Source organism: Engystomops pustulosus, chromosome 1, assembly GCF_040894005.1.
Source record: "Engystomops pustulosus chromosome 1, aEngPut4.maternal, whole genome shotgun sequence".
Lineage (NCBI taxonomy): Eukaryota > Metazoa > Chordata > Amphibia > Anura > Leptodactylidae > Engystomops > Engystomops pustulosus.
Window position 1 is genome coordinate 3,818,830 of NC_092411.1, and position 22,711 is coordinate 3,841,540.

General features: G+C 51.0%; 1 protein-coding gene across 3 annotated transcripts in view; it reads right to left on the reverse strand.

Moving 5' to 3' along the window:
• The window catches only part of FANCG (FA complementation group G), a 38,217-nt gene extending 23,395 nt beyond the window's left edge, over positions 1-14,822 (reverse strand). The window contains exons 1-12 of one of the 3 annotated variants that reach the window (XM_072132768.1): positions 14,503-14,822; positions 14,096-14,228; positions 12,076-12,166; positions 11,870-12,004; positions 4,270-4,451; positions 4,038-4,194; positions 3,834-3,964; positions 3,124-3,270; positions 1,852-2,012; positions 1,648-1,714; positions 1,201-1,487; positions 284-324 (exon numbers count right to left, since the gene is read on the reverse strand). In XM_072132768.1, coding sequence (XP_071988869.1) covers positions 284-324; positions 1,201-1,487; positions 1,648-1,714; positions 1,852-2,012; positions 3,124-3,270; positions 3,834-3,964; positions 4,038-4,194; positions 4,270-4,451; positions 11,870-12,004; positions 12,076-12,166; positions 14,096-14,228; positions 14,503-14,525 — 1,555 coding nt within the window. In that variant the 5' untranslated portion in view covers positions 14,526-14,822. Of the gene's footprint in view, positions 1-283; positions 325-1,200; positions 1,488-1,647; positions 1,715-1,851; positions 2,013-3,123; positions 3,271-3,833; positions 3,965-4,037; positions 4,195-4,269; positions 4,452-11,869; positions 12,005-12,075; positions 12,167-14,095; positions 14,242-14,502 lie in introns of all 3 variants that reach the window. The other 2 variants (XM_072132770.1, XM_072132771.1) reach the window with 2 other exon arrangements.
• Positions 14,823-22,711: the final 7,889 nt, after the last annotated feature.

The following is a 22,711-nucleotide window of genomic DNA, read 5'->3' on the forward strand; positions in this document are numbered from 1 at the left end:
AGGGAATCTCCCATCACATCTGGGGGTGTTATCAGAGCCCCTCCATGCTGTAGCTTCACAAGCTGTTACACTGTGAAGAGGCACTCCCCCCTCCCACTTCGTACTGACACTTCCTCTGCTGCAGTGAGCTTACATCAGGAGGAGGGAGGGGGAAATGCAACGGTCTGTGAAGTTACAGCACAGAGGAACTCTAGTAACACCCCCAGAACCCTTCTGGCTCTTTAGCATAATTTTAAACATCACAATAATTGCGATAAACAGTCTCTACGTAACATTCGCTCACCGTAATCTCCACACTGGACCTTCGCCAATAAGTTAATGCACCTAAGGAAAAAAAGTACACACAATGATCAATATCATATACAATATACAAGAGGAGGGATAAGCACGAGCCCCGGTATCAGGTTATAAATATTCTGTTACTAATGATCGTCTAATCTTAGTCCAGGAGATCAATATCAGAAATGAAGATGTTTCAGCCAGTTGTTATGCGCCATTTCTGTTACATCTTAACCCTAACAGCCTGTGAAGCTGCAGCACGGAGGGGCTCTGGTAACACCCACCAGGAGCTTTCTAGCACATTAGCATAATTATAAAGTTGATTTTAGAAGGAAGGAGGCCATGGATAACAGATATAAGAAGATCCCACAGTCCCGGTGCCTGGATCTATGAGTAATGTCCCTGGTTTATCAGGATGGATTCCGCTGGTAGGTGGCTCTGGCTGGGGGTAGTAGTACCTACACATCTCTGGCTCCTTTGCAGACACCTCCAGCCGGGTTGGATTTGACAGCGTTTATGTGATGTCACTTGCAGCGGCCTCAGTGGTCACAGAAGGGTGAATCGCTGAGGTCACTGCCGAGGTCACGGTGGTCACATGACGCTTCCATCTTAACGAGATGCATCAGAGACAACGGTCTGGAGGAGCACAACGTGGGAACAGGGAGACCCATTGGGTCGTATGACACAGCTTCTACCCATATACAGAGGCCTGGGCGGCTCTATAACGCAGCAGACACCTGCTGCAGCCGATCCCCGCACATATGTGAGTACAGCAGGGGCGCCACCTAGTGCTCAGTATCAGTAACTACACCTTAGTAATGCTGGGTGCAGCTGAGCATGCACGTGTCCTCCAGACATCTCCAGCATGTACTACAGGGGATAACAGCTGATCCTTCAGGGTGGAGAAGCCCTTACAATTACCTGGTAAAGTCAGCGATGGATTCTCTGTGATCTCCCAGCATGCCCCAGGCCTCTCCCTGCAGCAGATGAGTGGAGGACGCCCATAGAATACAATTCAGCTGCTCGCTCATGGCCTTGTGGGGGTCGTCTATCCTGAGGACCCCTCCGGTGACATGACCGAGCCGCTCCAGCAACTCCGAGCACACGGTGACCGCATCCTGGAACCTCTCGTTCTCCAGGAGAGACGCCGCTGCCTCCAGGTGGATGATGGGAATCCTGGGCAGAGGGGCAGGACTGGGGTGCAGACCCTGAGGAAAGAAAGGACCTTCATATAGAATGTCCCCCACCGGCCCAGGAGGCGCCATGACTGCAGCCTCATCACACGTGGGTGCAGGGTCCCCGGATCCAGGGCTGGTCATGGATGAAGATGATGGGCAAGGTCCTTACCTGTGGGTGCAGGGTCCTTACCTGTGGGTGCGGGTCGTCCAGCAGAGCGCTCAGCAGCTCCAGGTAATGTCCCGCTGCTTGTTCTATGCTGTAAGGAGACAAGTTACGTCCTCAGTCCGCCTTAGCAGACATGGGCCCAGCACCGCAGAACCCCCCCATCAGAGCCGCTGATAGTGATCTAAGGTCACTCCTACCCCCATCACCCATCCCACACTCGTATCTCACCTCCTGCTCCGCAGGCTCATCCTCGCCATCAGATACTTCACCTCCAGGGAGCTCGGGGTGTGGACGAAACTGCTCAGAACCGCAGACCCGATGATACATTCAGTTCTGAGAGGAAACGGCATCTTCCTGGAGGAATCGCCTGAACTCGGACTTTCTAAGGCCTAGAAATCAACACAAATACAAGAATCCTCGGCCTATAGTGGTCACAGATAAAGGGGTTGTCCACATTCAGCATATAATGGATATTGTCTGTGTAAAGAAAAGTTTGCAAATTTCCAATATATTTTCTGTATCAATTAGTCTTAGTTGTTTAGATCTCTGCTTGCTGTCATTCTATAGGAAGTATCATTGTTTACTTCCTGTGGATAAATACCAGTCTATGGTCATGTGATGTCACACAGGTGCACGGCTCGTTATACCCCTGGTCATGTGATGTCACACAAGTGCACGGCTCGTTATATCCCTGGTCATGTGATGTCACACAGGTGAACGGCTCGTTATGTCCCTGGTCATGTGATGTCACACAGGTGCCCAGCTCATTATATTCCTGGTCATGTGATGTCACACAGGTGCACGGCTCGTTATACCCCTGGTCATGTGATGTCACACAGGTGCCCGGCTCATTATATTCCTGGTCATGTGATGTCACACAGGTGCACGGCTCGTTATGTCCCTGGTCATGTGATGTCACACAGGTGCACGGCTCATTATGTCCCTGGTCATGTGAAGTCACACAGGTGCACGGCTCGTTATGTCCCTGGTCATGTGATGTCACACAGGTGCACGGCTCGTTATATGCCTGGTCATGTGATGTCACACAGGTGAACGGCTCGTTATGTCCCTGGTCATGTGATGTCACACAGGTGCACGGCTTGTTATGTCTCTGGTCATGTGATGTCACACAGGTGCACGGCTCGTTATATCCCTGGTCATGTGATGTCACACAGGTGCACGGCTTGTTATGTCTCTGGTCATGTGATGTCACACAGGTGCCCAGCTCATTATATTCCTGGTCATGTGATGTCACACAGGTGAACGGCTCGTTATATGCCTGGTCATGTGATGTCACACAGGTGCACGGCTCGTTATATATTCCTGGTCATGTGATGTCACACAGGTGCACGGCTCGTTATATATTCCTGGTCATGTGATGTCACAGAGGTGCACGGCTTGTTATATCCCTGGTCATGTGATGTCACACAGGTGCACGGCTTGTTATATCCCTGGTCATGTGATGTTACACAGGCGGCCGAATACGGCTGAAATATTTACCGCATGAAGCAGGGCGAGGGCCTCCAGCTCAGACTCTGTGGCCCCCGTGTCCCGGTACAGCACCGAGCTGTGGTACAGAGCGGACAGGCACCCAAAGTCCGTCTTCAGGGCTCGCTGCCAGTACTGCAGGGACACCTGAGGCTTCCCCTAGGAGAGAAAGCAACGGGGTCACCGCCTAATAAACTCACCCCCCACCACAGGACAGACCCCATAACACACACAAGTAGCTGAGTATCATCTGTAAGGAGGAGCCCGTCCAGTGGTGTAACCTCTATGGTACAGGCCCTGACGAAAAACATGGAAGGAAGTGAGGTCCACCGCACATATTACCGAAAAATCATCCTCTGCCTGGGCCCACACCACACAGACAGACTTATGGCTCCTTGCAGGTCCCTGCCCCCCCAGGATCTTAGTTAATCCCTGAGCGGAGTGGTTTTGCTGAAAAAACAATTCTAACATTCAGGACCTTGGGAAAGCTGGGTCAGGCTGGCTACCTACATAAACACATTAGACACTGAGCTTGTAAATACAAATGGAGGTTAGTCAAGACATGACTAATCAACCTGAGCTGGATCACTCCTACACAGCAGCTGGGGGATGGTGCAGCAATTGATTATTCTGCCTTCAGGCATCACCCAGGGATTACATCATCCTGTGGTGCAGAGAATAACTCATGTGCTAGGAGAAGCGCAGAAGCGACAGAGCCTCACCATCTTGTAGAATGAGTAGCCCAGACAGGTGTAGATCTCCGCCAGGCCCCTGCTGGAGCACAGGCTGCCGGCCGCTTCCTGGAGGAAGGTGACTGCCCGAGGAAATTCCGATGTCTTCATGGCCGCCACACCTGAAAGAGAGAAGGGTGAGGGAGGCGCCAGATATCCAGCAGATACCTCCAGGAGGCGCGGGGCAGGAGTCACCTTGCAGGAGAGAAGCCGCATTATACAGGACCTCCTTTATGTGGCCGGTGGTCTGGAGGGTGAGGATGGTCCCCGGCTCTTCTACGGGCACCTTCCAGGCTCGGATCAGTCGTGGTAGGTCGTTTTCTTCATGAGAAGAGTTTTGGAGGTCCGGAGTCTGGGAATAGGGGAACATATAGGTTTTGGATTAGCAATTTTGAGTAACCTAACCCAGGACCCTCGTGTGACCTACCTGGGAAAGTAAGGAAAAGAGATCCACAGCATCGCGGAGCCGACCGCCTGACAGCCACAGGGCGCCCTGCAGCCCGGCCAGTCTGTACAGGGCACAGGTCATCTCCCAGGAATGGGCACCGGACAGAACCTGCTCCCACAGCCCAGTGCCAGCAGTACCACCTGGTACCAAGACTTCCACCGCTACAAACACCAGAACACAGGAGGAGGATACATTATTCTACACAAGAGGCACACAGTGACTGCACCAGCAGCAGAATAGTGAGTGCAGCTCTGGGGTATAATACAGGATGTAACTCAGGATCAGTACAGGATAAGTAATGTCATGTATGTACACAGTGACTGCACCAGCAGCAGAATAGTGAGTGCAGCTCTGGGGTATAATACAGGATGTAACTCAGGATCAGTACAGGATAAGTAATGTCATGTATGTACACAGTGACTGCACCAGCAGCAGAATAGTGAGTGCAGCTCTGGAGTATAATACAGGATGTAACTCAGGATCAGTACAGGATAAGTAATGTCATGTATGTACACAGTGACTGCCCCAGCAGCAGAATAGTGAGTGCAGCTCTGGGGTATAATACAGGATGTAACTCAGGATCAGTACAGGATAAGTAATGTCATGTATGTACACAGTGACTGCACCAGCAGCAGAATAGTGAGTGCAGCTCTGGAGTATAATACAGGATGTAACTCAGGATCAGTACAGGATAAGTAATGTCATGTATGTACACAGTGACTGCACCAGCAGCAGAATAGTGAGTGCAGCTCTGGAGTATAATACAGGATGTAACTCAGGATCAGTACAGGATAAGTAATGTCATGTATGTACACAGTGACTGCACCAGCAGCAGAATAGTGAGTGCAGCTCTGGGGTATAATACAGGATGTAACTCAGGATCAGTACAGGATAAGTAATGTCATGTAAGTACACAGTGACTGCACCAGCAGCAGAATAGTGAGTGCAGCTCTGGAGTATAATACAGGATGTAACTCAGGATCAGTACAGGATAAGTAATGTCATGTATGTACACAGTGACTGCCCCAGCAGCAGAATAGTGAGTGCAGCTCTGGGGTATAATACAGGATGTAACTCAGGATCAGTACAGGATAAGTAATGTCATGTATGTACACAGTGACTGCCCCAGCAGCAGAATAGTGAGTGCAGCTCTGGGGTATAATACAGGATGTAACTCAGGATCAGTACAGGATAAGTAATGTCATGTATGTACACAGTGACTGCACCAGCAGCAGAATAGTGAGTGCAGCTCTGGAGTATAATACAGGATGTAACTCAGGATCAGTACAGGATAAGTAATGTCATGTATGTACACAGTGACTGCCCCAGCAGCAGAATAGTGAGTGCAGCTCTGGGGTATAATACAGGATGTAACTCAGGATCAGTACAGGATAAGTAATGTCATGTATGTACACAGTGACTGCACCAGCAGCAGAATAGTGAGTGCAGCTCTGGAGTATAATACAGGATGTAACTCAGGATCAGTACAGGATAAGTAATGTCATGTATGTACACAGTGACTGCCCCAGCAGCAGAATAGTGAGTGCAGCTCTGGGGTATAATACAGGATGTAACTCAGGATCAGTACAGGATAAGTAATGTCATGTATGTACACAGTGACTGCACCAGCAGCAGAATAGTGACTGCAGCTCTGGAGTATAATACAGGATGTAACTCAGGATCAGTACAGGATAAGTAATGTCATGTATGTACACAGTGACTGCACCAGCAGCAGAATAGTGAGTGCAGCTCTGGGGTATAATACAGGATGTAACTCAGGATCAGTACAGGATAAGTAATGTCATGTATGTACACAGTTACTGCACCAGCAGCAGAATAGTGAGTGCAGCTCTGGAGTATAATACAGGATGTAACTCAGGATCAGTACAGGATAAGTAATGTCATGTATGTACACAGTGACTGCACCAGCAGCAGAATAGTGAGTGCAGCTCTGGGGTATAATACAGGATGTAACTCAGGATCAGTACAGGATAAGTAATGTCATGTATGTACACAGTGACTGCACCAGCAGCAGAATAGTGAGTGCAGCTCTGGGGTATAATACAGGATGTAACTCAGGATCAGTACAGGATAAGTAATGTCATGTATGTACACAGTGACTGCACCAGCAGCAGAATAGTGACTGCAGCTCTGGAGTATAATACAGGATGTAACTCAGGATCAGTACAGGATAAGTAATGTCATGTATGTACACAGTGACTGCACCAGCAGCAGAATAGTGAGTGCAGCTCTGGGGTATAATACAGGATGTAACTCAGGATCAGTACAGGATAAGTAATGTCATGTAAGTACACAGTGACTGCACCAGCAGCAGAATAGTGAGTGCAGCTCTGGAGTATAATACAGGATGTAACTCAGGATCAGTACAGGATAAGTAATGTCATGTATGTACACAGTGACTGCCCCAGCAGCAGAATAGTGAGTGCAGCTCTGGGGTATAATACAGGATGTAACTCAGGATCAGTACAGGATAAGTAATGTCATGTATGTACACAGTGACTGCCCCAGCAGCAGAATAGTGAGTGCAGCTCTGGGGTATAATACAGGATGTAACTCAGGATCAGTACAGGATAAGTAATGTCATGTATGTACACAGTGACTGCACCAGCAGCAGAATAGTGAGTGCAGCTCTGGAGTATAATACAGGATGTAACTCAGGATCAGTACAGGATAAGTAATGTCATGTATGTACACAGTGACTGCCCCAGCAGCAGAATAGTGAGTGCAGCTCTGGGGTATAATACAGGATGTAACTCAGGATCAGTACAGGATAAGTAATGTCATGTATGTACACAGTGACTGCCCCAGCAGCAGAATAGTGACTGCAGCTCTGGAGTATAATACAGGATGTAACTCAGGATCAGTACAGGATAAGTAATGTCATGTATGTACACAGTGACTGCACCAGCAGCAGAATAGTGAGTGCAGCTCTGGAGTATAATACAGGATGTAACTCAGGATCAGTACAGGATAAGTAATGTCATGTATGTACACAGTGACTGCCCCAGCAGCAGAATAGTGAGTGCAGCTCTGGGGTATAATACAGGATGTAACTCAGGATCAGTACAGGATAAGTAATGTCATGTATGTACACAGTGACTGCACCAGCAGCAGAATAGTGACTGCAGCTCTGGAGTATAATACAGGATGTAACTCAGGATCAGTACAGGATAAGTAATGTCATGTATGTACACAGTGACTGCACCAGCAGCAGAATAGTGAGTGCAGCTCTGGGGTATAATACAGGATGTAACTCAGGATCAGTACAGGATAAGTAGTGTCATGTATGTACACAGTGACTGCACCAGCAGCAGAATAGTGAGTGCAGCTCTGGAGTATAATACAGGATGTAACTCAGGATCAGTACAGGATAAGTAATGTCATGTATGTACACAGTGACTGCACCAGCAGCAGAATAGTGAGTGCAGCTCTGGGGTATAATACAGGATGTAACTCAGGATCAGTACAGGATAAGTAATGTCATGTATGTACACAGTGACTGCACCAGCAGCAGAATAGTGAGTGCAGCTCTGGGGTATAATACAGGATGTAACTCAGGATCAGTACAGGATAAGTAATGTCATGTATGTACACAGTGACTGCACCAGCAGCAGAATAGTGAGTGCAGCTCTGGGGTATAATACAGGATGTAACTCAGGATCAGTACAGGATAAGTAATGTCATGTATGTACACAGTGACTGCACCAGCAGCAGAATAGTGAGTGCAGCTCTGGAGTATAATACAGGATGTAACTCAGGATCAGTACAGGATAAGTAATGTCATGTATGTACACAGTGACTGCACCAGCAGCAGAATAGTGAGTGCAGCTCTGGGGTATAATACATGATGTAACTCAGGATCAGTACAGGATAAGTAATGTCATGTATGTACACAGTGACTGCACCAGCAGCAGAATAGTGAGTGCAGCTCTGGGGTATAATACAGGATGTAGCTCAGGATCAGTACAGGATAAGTAATGTCATGTATGTACACAGTGACTGCACCAGCAGCAGAATAGTGAGTGCAGCTCTGGGGTATAATACATGATGTAACTCAGGATCAGTACAGGATAAGTAATGTCATGTATGTACACAGTGACTGCACCAGCAGCAGAATAGTGAGTGCAGCTCTGGAGTATAATACAGGATGTAACTCAGGATCAGTACAGGATAAGTAATGTCATGTATGTACACAGTGACTGCACCAGCAGCAGAATAGTGAGTGCAGCTCGGGGGTATAATACAGGATGTAACTCAGGATCAGTCCAGGATAAGTAATGTCATGTATGTACACAGTGACTGCACAAGCAGCAGAATAGTGAGTGCAGCTCTGGGGTATAATACAGGATGTAACTCAGGATCAGTATAGGATAAGTAATGTCATGTATGTACACAGTGACTGCACCAGCAGCAGAATAGTGAGTGCAGCTCTGGGGTATAATACAGGATGTAACTCAGGATCAGTACAGGATAAGTAATGTCATGTATGTACACAGTGACTGCACCAGCAGCAGAATAGTGAGTGCAGCTCTGGGGTATAATACAGGATGTAACTCAGGATCAGTCCAGGATAAGTAATGTCATGTATGTACACAGTGACTGCACAAGCAGCAGAATAGTGAGTGCAGCTCTGGGGTATAATACAGGATGTAACTCAGGATCAGTATAGGATAAGTAATGTCATGTATGTACACAGTGACTGCACCAGCAGCAGAATAGTGAGTGCAGCTCTGGGGTATAATACAGGATGTAACTCAGGATCAGTACAGGATAAGTAATGTCATGTATGTACACAGTGACTGCACCAGCAGCAAAATAGTGAGTGCAGCTCGGGGGTATAATACAGGATGTAACTCAGGATCAGTCCAGGATAAGTAATGTCATGTATGTACACAGTGACTGCCCCAGCAGCAGAATAGTGAGTGCAGCTCTGGAGAATAATACAGGATGTAACTCAGGATCAGTACAGGATAAGTAATGTCATGTATGTACACAGTGACTGCACCAGCAGCAGAATAGTGAGTGCAGCTCTGGGGTATAATACAGGATGTAACTCAGGATCAGTACAGGATAAGTAATGTCATCTATGTACACAATGACTGCACCAGCAGCAGAATAGTGAGTGCAGCTCTGGGGTATAATACAGGATGTAACTCAGGATCAGTACAGGATAAGTAATGTCATGTATGTACACAGTGACTGCACCAGCAGCAGAATAGTGAGTACAGCTCTGGAGTATAATACAGGATGTAACTCAGGATCAGTACAGGATAAGTAATATCATGTATGTACACAGTGACTGCACCAGCAGCAGAATAGTGAGTGCAGCTCTGGGGTATAATACAGGATGTAACTCAGGATCAGTACAGGATAAGTAATGTCATGTATGTACACAGTGACTGCACCAGCAGCAGAATAGTGAGTGCAGCTCTGGGGTATAATACAGGATGTAACTCAGGATCAGTCCAGGATAAGTAATGTCATGTATGTACACAGTGACTGCACCAGCAGCAGAATAGTGAGTGCAGCTCTGGAGTATAATACAGGATGTAACTCAGGATCAGTACAGGATAAGTAATGTCATGTATGTACACAGTGACTGCACCAGCAGCAGAATAGTGAGTGCAGCTCTGGAGTATAATACAGGATGTAACTCAGGATCAGTACAGGATAAGTAATGTCATGTATGTACACAGTGACTGCACCAGCAGCAGAATAGTGAGTGCAGCTCTGGGGTATAATACAGGATGTAACTCAGGATCAGTACAGGATAAGTAATGTCATGTATGTACACAGTGACTGCACCAGCAGCAGAATAGTGAGTGCAGCTCTGGAGTATAATACAGGATGTAACTCAGGATCAGTACAGGATAAGTAATGTCATGTATGTACACAGTGACTGCACCAGCAGCAGAATAGTGAGTGCAGCTCGGGGGTATAATACAGGATGTAACTCAGGATCAGTCCAGGATAAGTAATGTCATGCATGTACACAGTGACTGCACAAGCAGCAGAATAGTGAGTGCAGCTCTGGGGTATAATACAGGATGTAACTCAGGATCAGTATAGGATAAGTAATGTCATGTATGTACACAGTGACTGCACCAGCAGCAGAATAGTGAGTGCAGCTCTGGGGTATAATACAGGATGTAACTCAGGATCAGTACAGGATAAGTAATGTCATGTATGTACACAGTGACTGCCCCAGCAGCAGAATAGTGAGTGCAGCTCTGGGGTATAATACAGGATGTAACTCAGGATCAGTACAGGATAAGTAATGTCATGTATGTACACAGTGACTGCACCAGCAGCAGAATAGTGAGTGCAGCTCTGGAGTATAATACAGGATGTAACTCAGGATCAGTACAGGATAAGTAATGTCATGTATGTACACAGTGACTGCACCAGCAGCAGAATAGTGAGTGCAGCTCGGGGGTATAATACAGGATGTAACTCAGGATCAGTCCAGGATAAGTAATGTCATGTATGTACACAGTGACTGCACAAGCAGCAGAATAGTGAGTGCAGCTCTGGGGTATAATACAGGATGTAACTCAGGATCAGTATAGGATAAGTAATGTCATGTATGTACACAGTGACTGCACCAGCAGCAGAATAGTGAGTGCAGCTCTGGGGTATAATACAGGATGTAACTCAGGATCAGTACAGGATAAGTAATGTCATGTATGTACACAGTGACTGCACCAGCAGCAGAATAGTGAGTGCAGCTCGGGGGTATAATACAGGATGTAACTCAGGATCAGTCCAGGATAAGTAATGTCATGTATGTACACAGTGACTGCCCCAGCAGCAGAATAGTGAGTGCAGCTCTGGAGAATAATACAGGATGTAACTCAGGATCAGTACAGGATAAGTAATGTCATCTATGTACACAATGACTGCACCAGCAGCAGAATAGTGAGTGCAGCTCTGGAGTATAATACAGGATGTAACTCAGGATCAGTACAGGATAAGTAATGTCATGTATGTACACAGTGACTGCACCAGCAGCAGAATAGTGAGTGCAGCTCTGGAGTATAATACAGAATGTAACTCAGGATCAGTACAGGATAAGTAATATTATGTATGTACACAGTGACTGCACCAGCAGCAGAATAGTGAGTGCAGCTCTGGGGTATAATACAGGATGTAACTCAGGATCAGTCCAGGATAAGTAATGTCATGTATGTACACAGTGACTGCACCAGCAGCAGAATAGTGAGTGCAGCTCTGGGGTATAATACAGGATGTAACTCAGGATCAGTACAGGATAAGTAATGTCATGTATGTACACAGTGACTGCACCAGCAGCAGAATAGTGAGTGCAGCTCTGGGGTATAATACAGGATGTAACTCAGGATCAGTACAGGATAAGTAATGTCATGTATGTACACAGTGACTGCACCAGCAGCAGAATAGTGAGTGCAGCTCTGGGGTATAATACAGGATGTAACTCAGGATCAGTCCAGGATAAGTAATGTCATGTATGTACACAGTGACTGCACCAGCAGCAGAATAGTGAGTGCAGCTCTGGGGTATAATACATGATGTTCCTCACCTCTGCTCAGGACGTCCTGCACCTGCACTGAATGTTCTGCGAGGCGTCCGGCTCCGGGGATATCACACTGAGCGATCACCATGTTATAGAGGACGCTCAGCTCCAGGGGCAGGGAGAGGGGCTCCGGGGGTAATCCTGGAATAACGCACAGTTACCATAGTTACCAGTATTTACCACTGGACGCTGCGCCCCCGCAGTGCTGATACCTTGTATTTTCTGGAGGAGATGGAGGAGGTCGGAGCGGCACTGCTGCCTGCGCTGCCGCCTGATGTCCGTGTCCACAAAGGTCTCCGAATCCTGAAGAGAAGCATGGAGGTTATGTACATCCTGATAGAAGGAGGGGAGGGCGGGGGGCAGCGCACAGCGAGGGGAAGGTACGGTATCAGTCACCTGTATGTTATGTACATCCTGATAGAGGGAGGTGAGGGGCGGGGGGAAGCACACAGCGCAGGGAGGGTACAGTATCAGTCACCTGTATGTTATGTACATCCTGATAGAGGGAGGTGAGGGGTGGGGGGAAGCACACAGCGCAGGGAGGGTACAGTATCAGTCACCTGTATGTTATGTACATCCTGATAGAGGGAGGTGAGGGGCGGGGGGAAGCGCACAGCGAGGGGAAGGTACGGTATCAGTCACCTGTATGTTATGTACATCCTGATAGAGGGAGGTGAGGGGCGGGGGGAAGCACACAGCGCAGGGAGGGTACAGTATCAGTCACCTGTATGTTATGTACATCCTGATAGAAGGAGGGGAGGGCGGGGGGCAGCGCACAGCGAGGGGAAGGTACGGTATCAGTCACCTGTATGTTATGTACATCCTGATAGAGGGAGGTGAGGGGCGGGGGGAAGCACACAGCGAGGGGAAGGTACGGTATCAGTCACCTGTATGTTATGTACATCCTGATAGAGGGAGGTGAGGGGCGGGGGGAAGCACACAGCGCAGGGAGGGTACAGTATCAGTCACCTGTATGTTATGTACATCCTGATAGAGGGAGGTGAGGGGCGGGGGGAAGCACACAGCGCAGGGAGGGTACAGTATCAGTCACCTGTATGTTATGTACATCCTGATAGAGGGAGGTGAGGGGCGGGGGGAAGCACACAGCGCAGGGAGGGTACAGTATCAGTCACCTGTATGTTATGTACATCCTGATAGAGGGAGGTGAGGGGCGGGGGGAAGCACACAGCGCAGGGAGGGTACAGTATCAGTCACCTGTATGTTATGTACATCCTGATAGAAGGAGGGGAGGGCGGGGGGAAGCACACAGCGCAGGGAGGGTACAGTATCAGTCACCTGTATGTTATGTACATCCTGATAGAGGGAGGTGAGGGGCGGGGGGAAGCACACAGCGCAGGGAGGGTACAGTATCAGTCACCTGTATGTTATGTACATCCTGATAGAGGGAGGTGAGGGGCGGGGGGAAGCACACAGCGCAGGGAGGGTACAGTATCAGTCACCTGTATGTTATGTACATCCTGATAGAGGGAGGTGAGGGGCGGGGGGAAGCACACAGCGCAGGGAGGGTACAGTATCAGTCACCTGTATGTTATGTACATCCTGATAGAGGGAGGTGAGGGGCGGGGGGAAGCACACAGCGCAGGGAGGGTACAGTATCAGTCACCTGTATGTTATGTACATCCTGATAGAAGGAGGGGAGGGCGGGGGGAAGCACACAGCGCAGGGAGGGTACAGTATCAGTCACCTGTATGTTATGTACATCCTGATAGAGGGAGGTGAGGGGTGGGGGGAAGCACACAGCGCAGGGAGGGTACAGTATCAGTCACCTGTATGTTATGTACATCCTGATAGAGGGAGGTGAGGGGCGGGGGGAAGCGCACAGCGAGGGGAAGGTACGGTATCAGTCACCTGTATGTTATGTACATCATGATAGAGGGAGGTGAGGGGCGGGGGGAAGCACACAGCGCAGGGAGGGTACAGTATCAGTCACCTGTATGTTATGTACATCCTGATAGAAGGAGGGGAGGGCGGGGGGCAGCGCACAGCGAGGGGAAGGTACGGTATCAGTCACCTGTATGTTATGTACATCCTGATAGAAGGAGGGGAGGGCGGGGGGAAGCACACAGCGCAGGGAGGGTACAGTATCAGTCACCTGTATGTTATGTACATCCTGATCCAACTTTTCACACTTATTTCTCACGGATCAGTGCAGAAATTTACTGACGCCAAACACCAATGTGAATGCGCCCCGGAACATGCGGCGCTCTGTACCTTCCAGGCCCGGATGATGTCGTTGTTCTCCTGTGTCCACCACGTCCGGCAGTCCTCGTCCTCTGCAGCGTCCACCTCCATCTCCCCCCCGGGGGACCCCAGACCCTCAGACGTCCGGGGGGCAGAGCGGAGCCTCATGAGCAGAACAGAAGAACAAAGCGAAGAGATACAGATCCACAACACAAATACCCCAGCATCCGGGGCAAGGGGGCAGTATAGGACAGGAGGAGGGGTAATTATCACATGAGGGGGGTAATTATAGGATAGGGGGAGGGGTTTCTTATCAGATGGAGAAAGGGGTAATAATAGGAAGGGATGGGGTAGTTATGAGAGGGGGTAATTATCAGAGGCAGTCCCCATACTGCCCCCTGCTTCCCCGGCACGTGTCACGCTTCCTCGGTCTCTACCTGCCGTCCCTGTCAGGGTCCATGTGTCCTGTTGCTTCTAGCACAACATTCCCTCCTAATCTGCCATTGGGCGGCTGCCCCGGGGAATGCCGGGAGTTGTAGTTTCTATTATGTATGGAGATCTACACAGTGAAAGTAACTGCTGCGGTCTGAGGACTACAAGCCCCGGCATGCACTGCGGGGCCGCCTGCAATGGACAGAGGTGTCTGCGGGGGCCGGGGGAGAGTCCGGCGCGGACCTCCCGTTATATCCGCACTGAGGAGCCGCGGTTCCTGTCCGGTCACTGGCAAAGTCTCATAATCTGCGGGTCACATGATCGGACTACAAGGGGAGGAGCTTATCTCTACTACAATATATCCAGGAGAAAAGAAAAAGAGGGCGCAGAGGGGCATAAGAAGAGGAGCCCTGGGGAGGAGTCTGTGTGATAGAGGAGGAGCCCTGGGGAGGAGTCTGTGTGATAGAGGAGGAGCCCTGGGGAGGAGTCTGTGTGATAGAGGAGGAGCCCTGGGGAGGAGTCTGTGTGATAGAGGAGGAGCCCTGGGGAGGAGTCTGTGTGATAGAGGAGGAGCCCTGGGGAGGAGTCTGTTTGATAGAGGAGGAGCCCTGGGGAGGAGTCTGTTTGATAGAGGAGGAGCCCTGGGGAGGAGTCTGTGTGATAGAGGAGGAGCCCTGGGGAGGAGTCTGTGTGATAGAGGAGGAGCCCTGGGGAGGAGTCTGTGTGATAGAGGAGGAGCCCTGGGAAGGAGTCTGTGTGATAGAGGAGGAGCCCTGGGGAGGAGTCTGTGTGATAGAGGAGGAGCCCTGGGGAGGAGTCTGTGTGATAGAGGAGGAGCCCTGGGGAGGAGTCTGTGTGATAGAGGAGGAGCCCTGGGGAGGAGTCTGTGTGATAGAGGAGGAGCCCTGGGGAGGAGTCTGTGTGATAGAGGAGGAGCCCTGGGAAGGAGTCTGTGTGATAGAGGAGGAGCCCTGGGGAGGAGTCTGTGTGATAGAGGAGGAGCCATAGGGAGGAGTCTGTGTGATAGAGGAGGAGCCCTGGGGAGGAGTCTGTGTGATAGAGGAGGAGCCCTGGGGAGGAGTCTGTGTGATAGAGGAGGAGCCCTGGGGAGGAGTCTGTTTGATAGAGGAGGAGCCCTGGGGAGGAGTCTGTTTGATAGAGGAGGAGCCCTGGGGAGGAGTCTGTGTGATAGAGGAGGAGCCCTGGGGAGGAGTCTGTGTGATAGAGGAGGAGCCCTGGGGAGGAGTCTGTGTGATAGAGGAGGAGCCCTGGGGAGGAGTCTGTGTGATAGAGGAGGAGCCCTGGGAAGGAGTCTGTGTGATAGAGGAGGAGCCCTGGGGAGGAGTCTGTGTGATAGAGGAGGAGCCATAGGGAGGAGTCTGTGTGATAGAGGAGGAGCCCTGGGGAGGAGTCTGTGTGATAGAGGAGGAGCCATAGGGAGGAGTCTGTGTGATAGAGGAGGAGCCATCGGGAGGAGTTGTGTGATAGAGGAGGGGCCATGGGTAGGAGTTCTGTGATAGAGGAGGAGCCATTGGGAGGAGTTCTGTGATAGAGGAGGGGCCCTGGGGAGGAGTCTGTGTGATAGAGGAGGGGCCATGGTGAGCAGTCTGTGTGATAGAGGAGGAGCCATAGGGAGGGGTCTGTGTGATAGAGGAGGAGCCATCGGGAGGAGTTGTGTGATAGAGGAGGGGCCATGGGGAGGAGTTCTGTGATAGAGGAGGGGCCCTGGGGAGGAGTCTGTGTGATAGAGGAAAGGGCAATGGTGAGCAGTCTGTGTGATAGAGGAGGAGCCATGGGAAGGAGTTGTGTGATAGAGGAGAAGCCATGGGGTGCAGTCTGTGTGATAGAGGAGGAGCCATAGGGAGGAGTCTGTGTGATAGAGGAGGGGCCCTGGGGAGGAGTCCGTGTGATAGAGGAGGAGCCATGGGGTGCAGTCTGTGTGATAGAGGAGGAGTCATAGGGAGGAGTCTGTGTGATAGAGGAGGAGCCCTGGGAAGGAGTCTGTGTGATAGAGGAGGAGCCCTGGGAAGGAGTCTGTGTGATAGAGGAGGAGCCCTGGGGAGGAGTCTGTGTGATAGAGGAGGAGCCCTGGGAAGGAGTCTGTGTGATAGAGGAAGAGCCCTGGGGAGGAGTCTGTGTGATAGAGGAGGAGCCCTGGGGAGGAGTCTGTGTGATAGAGGAGGAGCCCTGGGGAGGAGTCTGTGTGATAGAGGAGGAGCCCTGGGGAGGAGTCTGTGTGATAGAGGAGGAGCCCTGGGGAGGAGTCTGTGTGATAGAGGAGGAGCCCTGGGGAGGAGTCTGTGTGATAGAGGAGGAGTCTGTGTGATAGAGGAGGAGCCCTGGGGAGGAGTCTGTGTGATAGAGGAGGAGCCCTGGGGAGGAGTCTGTGTGATAGAGGAGGAGCCCTGGGGAGGAGTCTGTGTGATAGAGGAGGAGCCCTGGGGAGGAGTCTGTGTGATAGAGGAGGAGCCCTGGGAAGGAGTCTGTGTGATAGAGGAGGAGCCCTGGGGAGGAGTCTGTGTGATAGAGGAGGAGCCATAGGGAGGAGTCTGTGTGATAGAGGAGGAGCCCTGGGGAGGAGTCTGTGTGATAGAGGAGGAGCCCTGGGGAGGAGTCTGTGATAGAGGAGGGGCCATGGGTAGGAGTTCTGTGATAGAGGAGGAGCCATTGGGAGGAGTTCTGTGATAGAGGAGGGGCCCTGGGGAGGAGTCTGTGTGATAGAGGAGGGGCCATGGTGAGCAGTCTGTGTGATAGAGGAGGAGCCATAGGGAGGGGTCTGTGTGATAGAGGAGGAGCCATCGGGAGGAGTTGTGTGATAGAGGAGGGGCCATGGGGAGGAGTTCTGTGATAGAGGAGGGGCCCTGGGGAGCAGTCTGTGTGATAGAGGAGGAGCCATGGGAAGGAGTTGTGTGATAGAGGAGAAGCCATGGGGTGCAGTCTGTGTGATAGAGGAGGAGCCATAGGGAGGAGTCTGTGTGATAGAGGAGGAGCCTTAGGGAGGAGTCTGTGTGATAGAGGAGGGGCCATGGGGAGGAGTCCGTGTGATAGAGGAGGAGCCATGGGGTGCAGTCTGTGTGATAGAGGAGGAGCCATAGGGAGGAGTCTGTGTGATAGAGGAGGTGCCCTGGGCTGGAATCTGTGTAATAGAGGAGGGGCCATGAGGAGGAGATTGTGTGATAGAGAAGGAGCCATAGGGAGGAGTCTATGTGATAGAGGAGGAGTCTGTGTGATAGAGGAGGTGCCCTGGGCTGGAATCTGTGTAATAGAGGAGGGGCCATGAGGAAGAGATTGTGTGATAGAGGAGGAGCCATAGGGAGGAGTCTGTGTGATAGAGGAGTAGCCATAGGGAGGAGTCTGTGTGATAGAGGAGGGGCCATGGGGAGGAGTTGTGTGATAGAGGAGGATCCATGGGGTGCAGTCTGTGTGATAGAGGAGGAGCCATAGGGAGGAGTCTGTGTGATAGAGGAGGTGCCCTGGGCTGGAAGCTGTGTAATAGAGGAGGGGCCATGAGGAGGAGATTGTGTGATAGAGGAGGAGCCATAGGGAGGAGTCTGTGTGATAGAGAAGGAGCCATAGGAAGGAGTCTGTGTGATAGAGGAGGGGCCATGGGGAGGAGTCTGTATGATAGAGGAGGGGCCATAGGGAGGAGTCTGTGTGATAGAGGAGGGGGCCATAGGGAGGAGTCTGTGTGATAGAGGAGCCATGGGGAGGAGTTTGCATGATAGAGGAAGGGCCATGGGGTGCAGTCTGTGTGATAGAGGAGGAGCCATGACAGGGGGCATCCTCTACACCTAGAGGAGAGGAGGTTCTACCATCACCATAGACAGGGGGCATCCTCTACACCTAGAGGAGGGGAGGTTCTACCATTACCATAGACAGGGGGCATCCTCTACACCTAGAGAAGAGGAGCTTCTACCATCACCATAGACAGGGGACATCCTCCACACCTAGAGGAGAGGAGGTTCTACCATCACCATAGACAGGGGGCATCCTCTACACCTAGAAGAGAGGAGGTTCTACCATCACCATAGACAGGGGGCATCCTCTACACCTAGAGGAGAGGAGGTTCTACCATCACCATAGACAGGGGGCATCCTCTACACCTAGAAGAGAGGAGGTTCTACCATCACCATAGACAGGGGGCATCCTCTACACCTAGAGGAGAGGAGGTTCTACCATCACCATAGACAGGGACATCCTCTACACCTAGAGGAGAGGAGGCTCTACCATCACCATAGACAGAGGGCATCCTCTACATCTAGAGGAGAGGAGGTTCTACCATCACCATAGACAGGGGGCATCCTCTACACCTAGAGGAGAGGCGCCTCTACCATCACCATAGACAGGGGACATCCTCTACACCTAGAGGAGAGGAGGTTCTACCATCACCATAGACAGGGGGCATCCTCTACACCTAGAGGAGAGGAACTTCTACCATCACCATAGACAGGGGGCATCCTGTACACCTAGCGGAGAGGAGGTTCTACCATCACTATAGACAGGGGGCATCCTCTACATCTAGAGGAGAGGAGCTTCTACCATCACCATAGACAGGGGACATCCTCTACACCTAGAGGAGAGGAGCTTCTACCATCACCATAGACAGGGGGCATCCTCTACACCTAGAGGAGAGGAACTTCTACCATCACCATAGACAGGGGGCATCCTCTACACCTAGAGGAGAGGAGGTTCTACCATCACCATAGACAGGGGGCATCCTCTACACCTAGAGGAGAGGAGGATCTACCATCACCATAGACAGGGGCATCCTCTACACCTAGAGGAGAGGAGGTTCTACTATCACCATAGACAGGAGGCATCCTCTACACCTAGAGGAGAGGAGGTTCTACCATCACCATAGACAGGGGCATCCTCTACACCTAGAGGAGGTTCTACCATCACCATAGACAGGGGGCATCCTCTACACCTAGAGAAGAGGAGGTTCTACCATCACCATAGACAGGGGCATCCTCTACACCTAGAGGAGAGGAGGTTCTACCATCACCATAGACAGGGGCATCCTCTACACCTAGAGGAGAGGAGGTTCTACCATCACCATAGACAGGGGCATCCTCTACACCTAGAGGAGAGGAGGTTCTACCATCACCATAGACAGGGGCATCCTCTACACCTAGAGGAGAGGAGGTTCTACCATCACCATAGACAGGGGCATCCTCTACACCTAGAGGAGAGGAGGTTCTACCATCACCATAGACAGGGGACATCCTCTACACCTAGAGGAGAGGAGGTTCTACCATCACCATAGACAGGGGACATCCTCTACACCTAGAGGAGAGGAGGTTCTACCATCACCATAGACAGGGGGCATCCTCTACACCTAGAGGAGAGGAGATTCTACCATCACCATAGACAGGGGCATCCTCTACACCTAGAGGAGAGGAGATTCTACCATCACCATAGACAGGAGGCATCCTCTACACCTAGAGGAGAGGAGGTTTTACCAAATCCATAGACAGGGGGCATCCTCTACATCTAGAGGGGACGAGGTTCTACCATGACCATAGACAGGGGGCATCCTCTACACCTAGAGGGGACGAGGTTCTACCATGACCATAGACAGGGGGCATCCTCTACATCTAGAGGAGAGGAGGTTCTACCATCACCATAGACAGGGGGCATCCTCTACACCTAGAGAAGAGGAGGTTCTACCATCACCATAGACAGGGGCATCCTCTACACCTAGAGGAGAGGAGGTTCTACCATCACCATAGACAGGGGCATCCTCTACACCTAGAGGAGAGGAGGTTCTACCATCACCATAGACAGGGGCATCCTCTACACCTAGAGGAGAGGAGGTTCTACCATCACCATAGACAGGGGCATCCTCTACACCTAGAGGAGAGGAGGTTCTACCATCACCATAGACAGGGGCATCCTCTACACCTAGAGGAGAGGAGGTTCTACCATCACCATAGACAGGGGACATCCTCTACACCTAGAGGAGAGGAGGTTCTACCATCACCATAGACAGGGGACATCCTCTACACCTAGAGGAGAGGAGGTTCTACCATCACCATAGACAGGGGGCATCCTCTACACCTAGAGGAGAGGAGATTCTACCATCACCATAGACAGGGGCATCCTCTACACCTAGAGGAGAGGAGATTCTACCATCACCATAGACAGGAGGCATCCTCTACACCTAGAGGAGAGGAGGTTTTACCAAATCCATAGACAGGGGGCATCCTCTACATCTAGAGGGGACGAGGTTCTACCATGACCATAGACAGGGGGCATCCTCTACACCTAGAGGGGACGAGGTTCTACCATGACCATAGACAGGGGGCATCCTCTACATCTAGAGGAGAGGAGGTTCTACCATCACCATAGACAGGGGGCATCCTCTACACCTAGAGGAGAGGAGGTTCTACCATCACCAAAGACAGGGGGTATCCGCTACACCTAGAGGGGACGAGGTTCTACCATGACCATAGACTGGGGGCATCCTCTACACCTAGAGGGGACGAGGTTCTACCATGACCATAGACAGGGGGCATCCTCTACACCTAGAGGAGAGGAGGTTCTACCATCACCATAGACAGGGGACATCCTCTACACCTAGAGGAGAGGCGGTTCTACCATCACCATAGACAGGGGCATCCTCTACACCTAGAGGAGAGGAGGTTCTACCATCACCATAGACAGGGGGCATCCTCTACACATAGAGGAGAGAAGGTTCTACCATCACCATAGACAGGGGTCATCCTCTACACCTAGAGGAGAGGAGGCTCTACCATCACCATAGACAGGGGGCATTCTCTACACCTAGAGGAGAGGCGGTTCTACCATCACCATAGACAGGGGCATCCTCTACACCTAGAGGAGAGGAGGTTCTACCATCACCATAGACAGGGGGCATCCTCTACACATAGAGGAGAGAAGGTTCTACCATCACCATAGACAGGGGTCATCCTCTACACCTAGAGGAGAGGAGGCTCTACCATCACCATAGACAGGGGACATCCTCTACACCTAGAGGAGAGGAGGTTCTACCATCACCATAGACAGGGGGCATCCTCTACACCTAGAGGAGAGGAGGTTCTACCATCACCATAGACAGGGGGCATCCTCTACACCTAGAGGAGAGGAGGTTCTACCATCACCATAGACAGGGGGCATCCTCTACACCTAGAGGAGAGGAGATTCTACCATCACCATAGACAGGGGGCATCCTCTACACCTAGAGGAGAGGAGGTTCTACCATCACCATAGAAAGGGGGCATCCTCTTCACCTAGAGGAGAGGAGGTTCTACTATCACCATAGACAGGGGGCATCCTCTACACCTAGAGGAGAGGAGGTTCTACAATCACCATAGACAGGGGGCATCCTCTACACCTAGAGGAGACGAGGTTCTACCATCACCATAGACAGGGGGCATCCTTTTCACCTAGAGGAGAGGAGGTTCTACCATCACCATAGACAGGGGGCATCCTCTACACCTAGAGGAGAGGAGGTTCTACAATCACCATAGACAGGGGGCATCCTCTACACCTAGAGGAGAGGAGATCCTACCATCACCATAGAAAGGGGACATCCTCTACACCTAGAGGAGAGGAGGTTCTACCATCACCATAGAAAGGGGACATTCTCTACACCTAGAGGAGAGGAGGTTCTACCATCACCATAGACAGGGGGCATCCTCTACACCTAGAGGAGGTTCTACCATCACCATAGAAAGGGGGCATCCTCTACACCTAGAGGAGAGGAGGTTCTACCATCACCATAGACAGGGGACATCCAACCATCACCATAGACATGGGACATCCTACCATCACCATAGACAGGGGGCATCCTCTACACCTAGAGGAGAGGAGGTTCTACCATCACCATAGACAGAGGGCATCCTCTACACCTAGAGGAGAGGAGGTTCTACCGTCACCATAGACAGGGGGCATCCTCTACACCTAGAGGAGAGGAGGTTCTACCAAATCCATAGACAGGGGGCATCCTCTACACCTAGAGGAGAGCAGATTCCACCATCACCATAGACAGGGGGCATCCTCTACACCTAGAGTAGAGGAGGTTCTACCATCACCATAGACAGGGGGCATCCTCTACACCTAGAGGAGAGGAGGTTCTACCATCACCATAGACAGGGGGCATCCTCTACACCGAGAGGAGAGGAGGTTCTACCATCACCATAGACAGGGGGCATCCTCTACACCTAGAGGAGGTTCTACCATCACCATAGG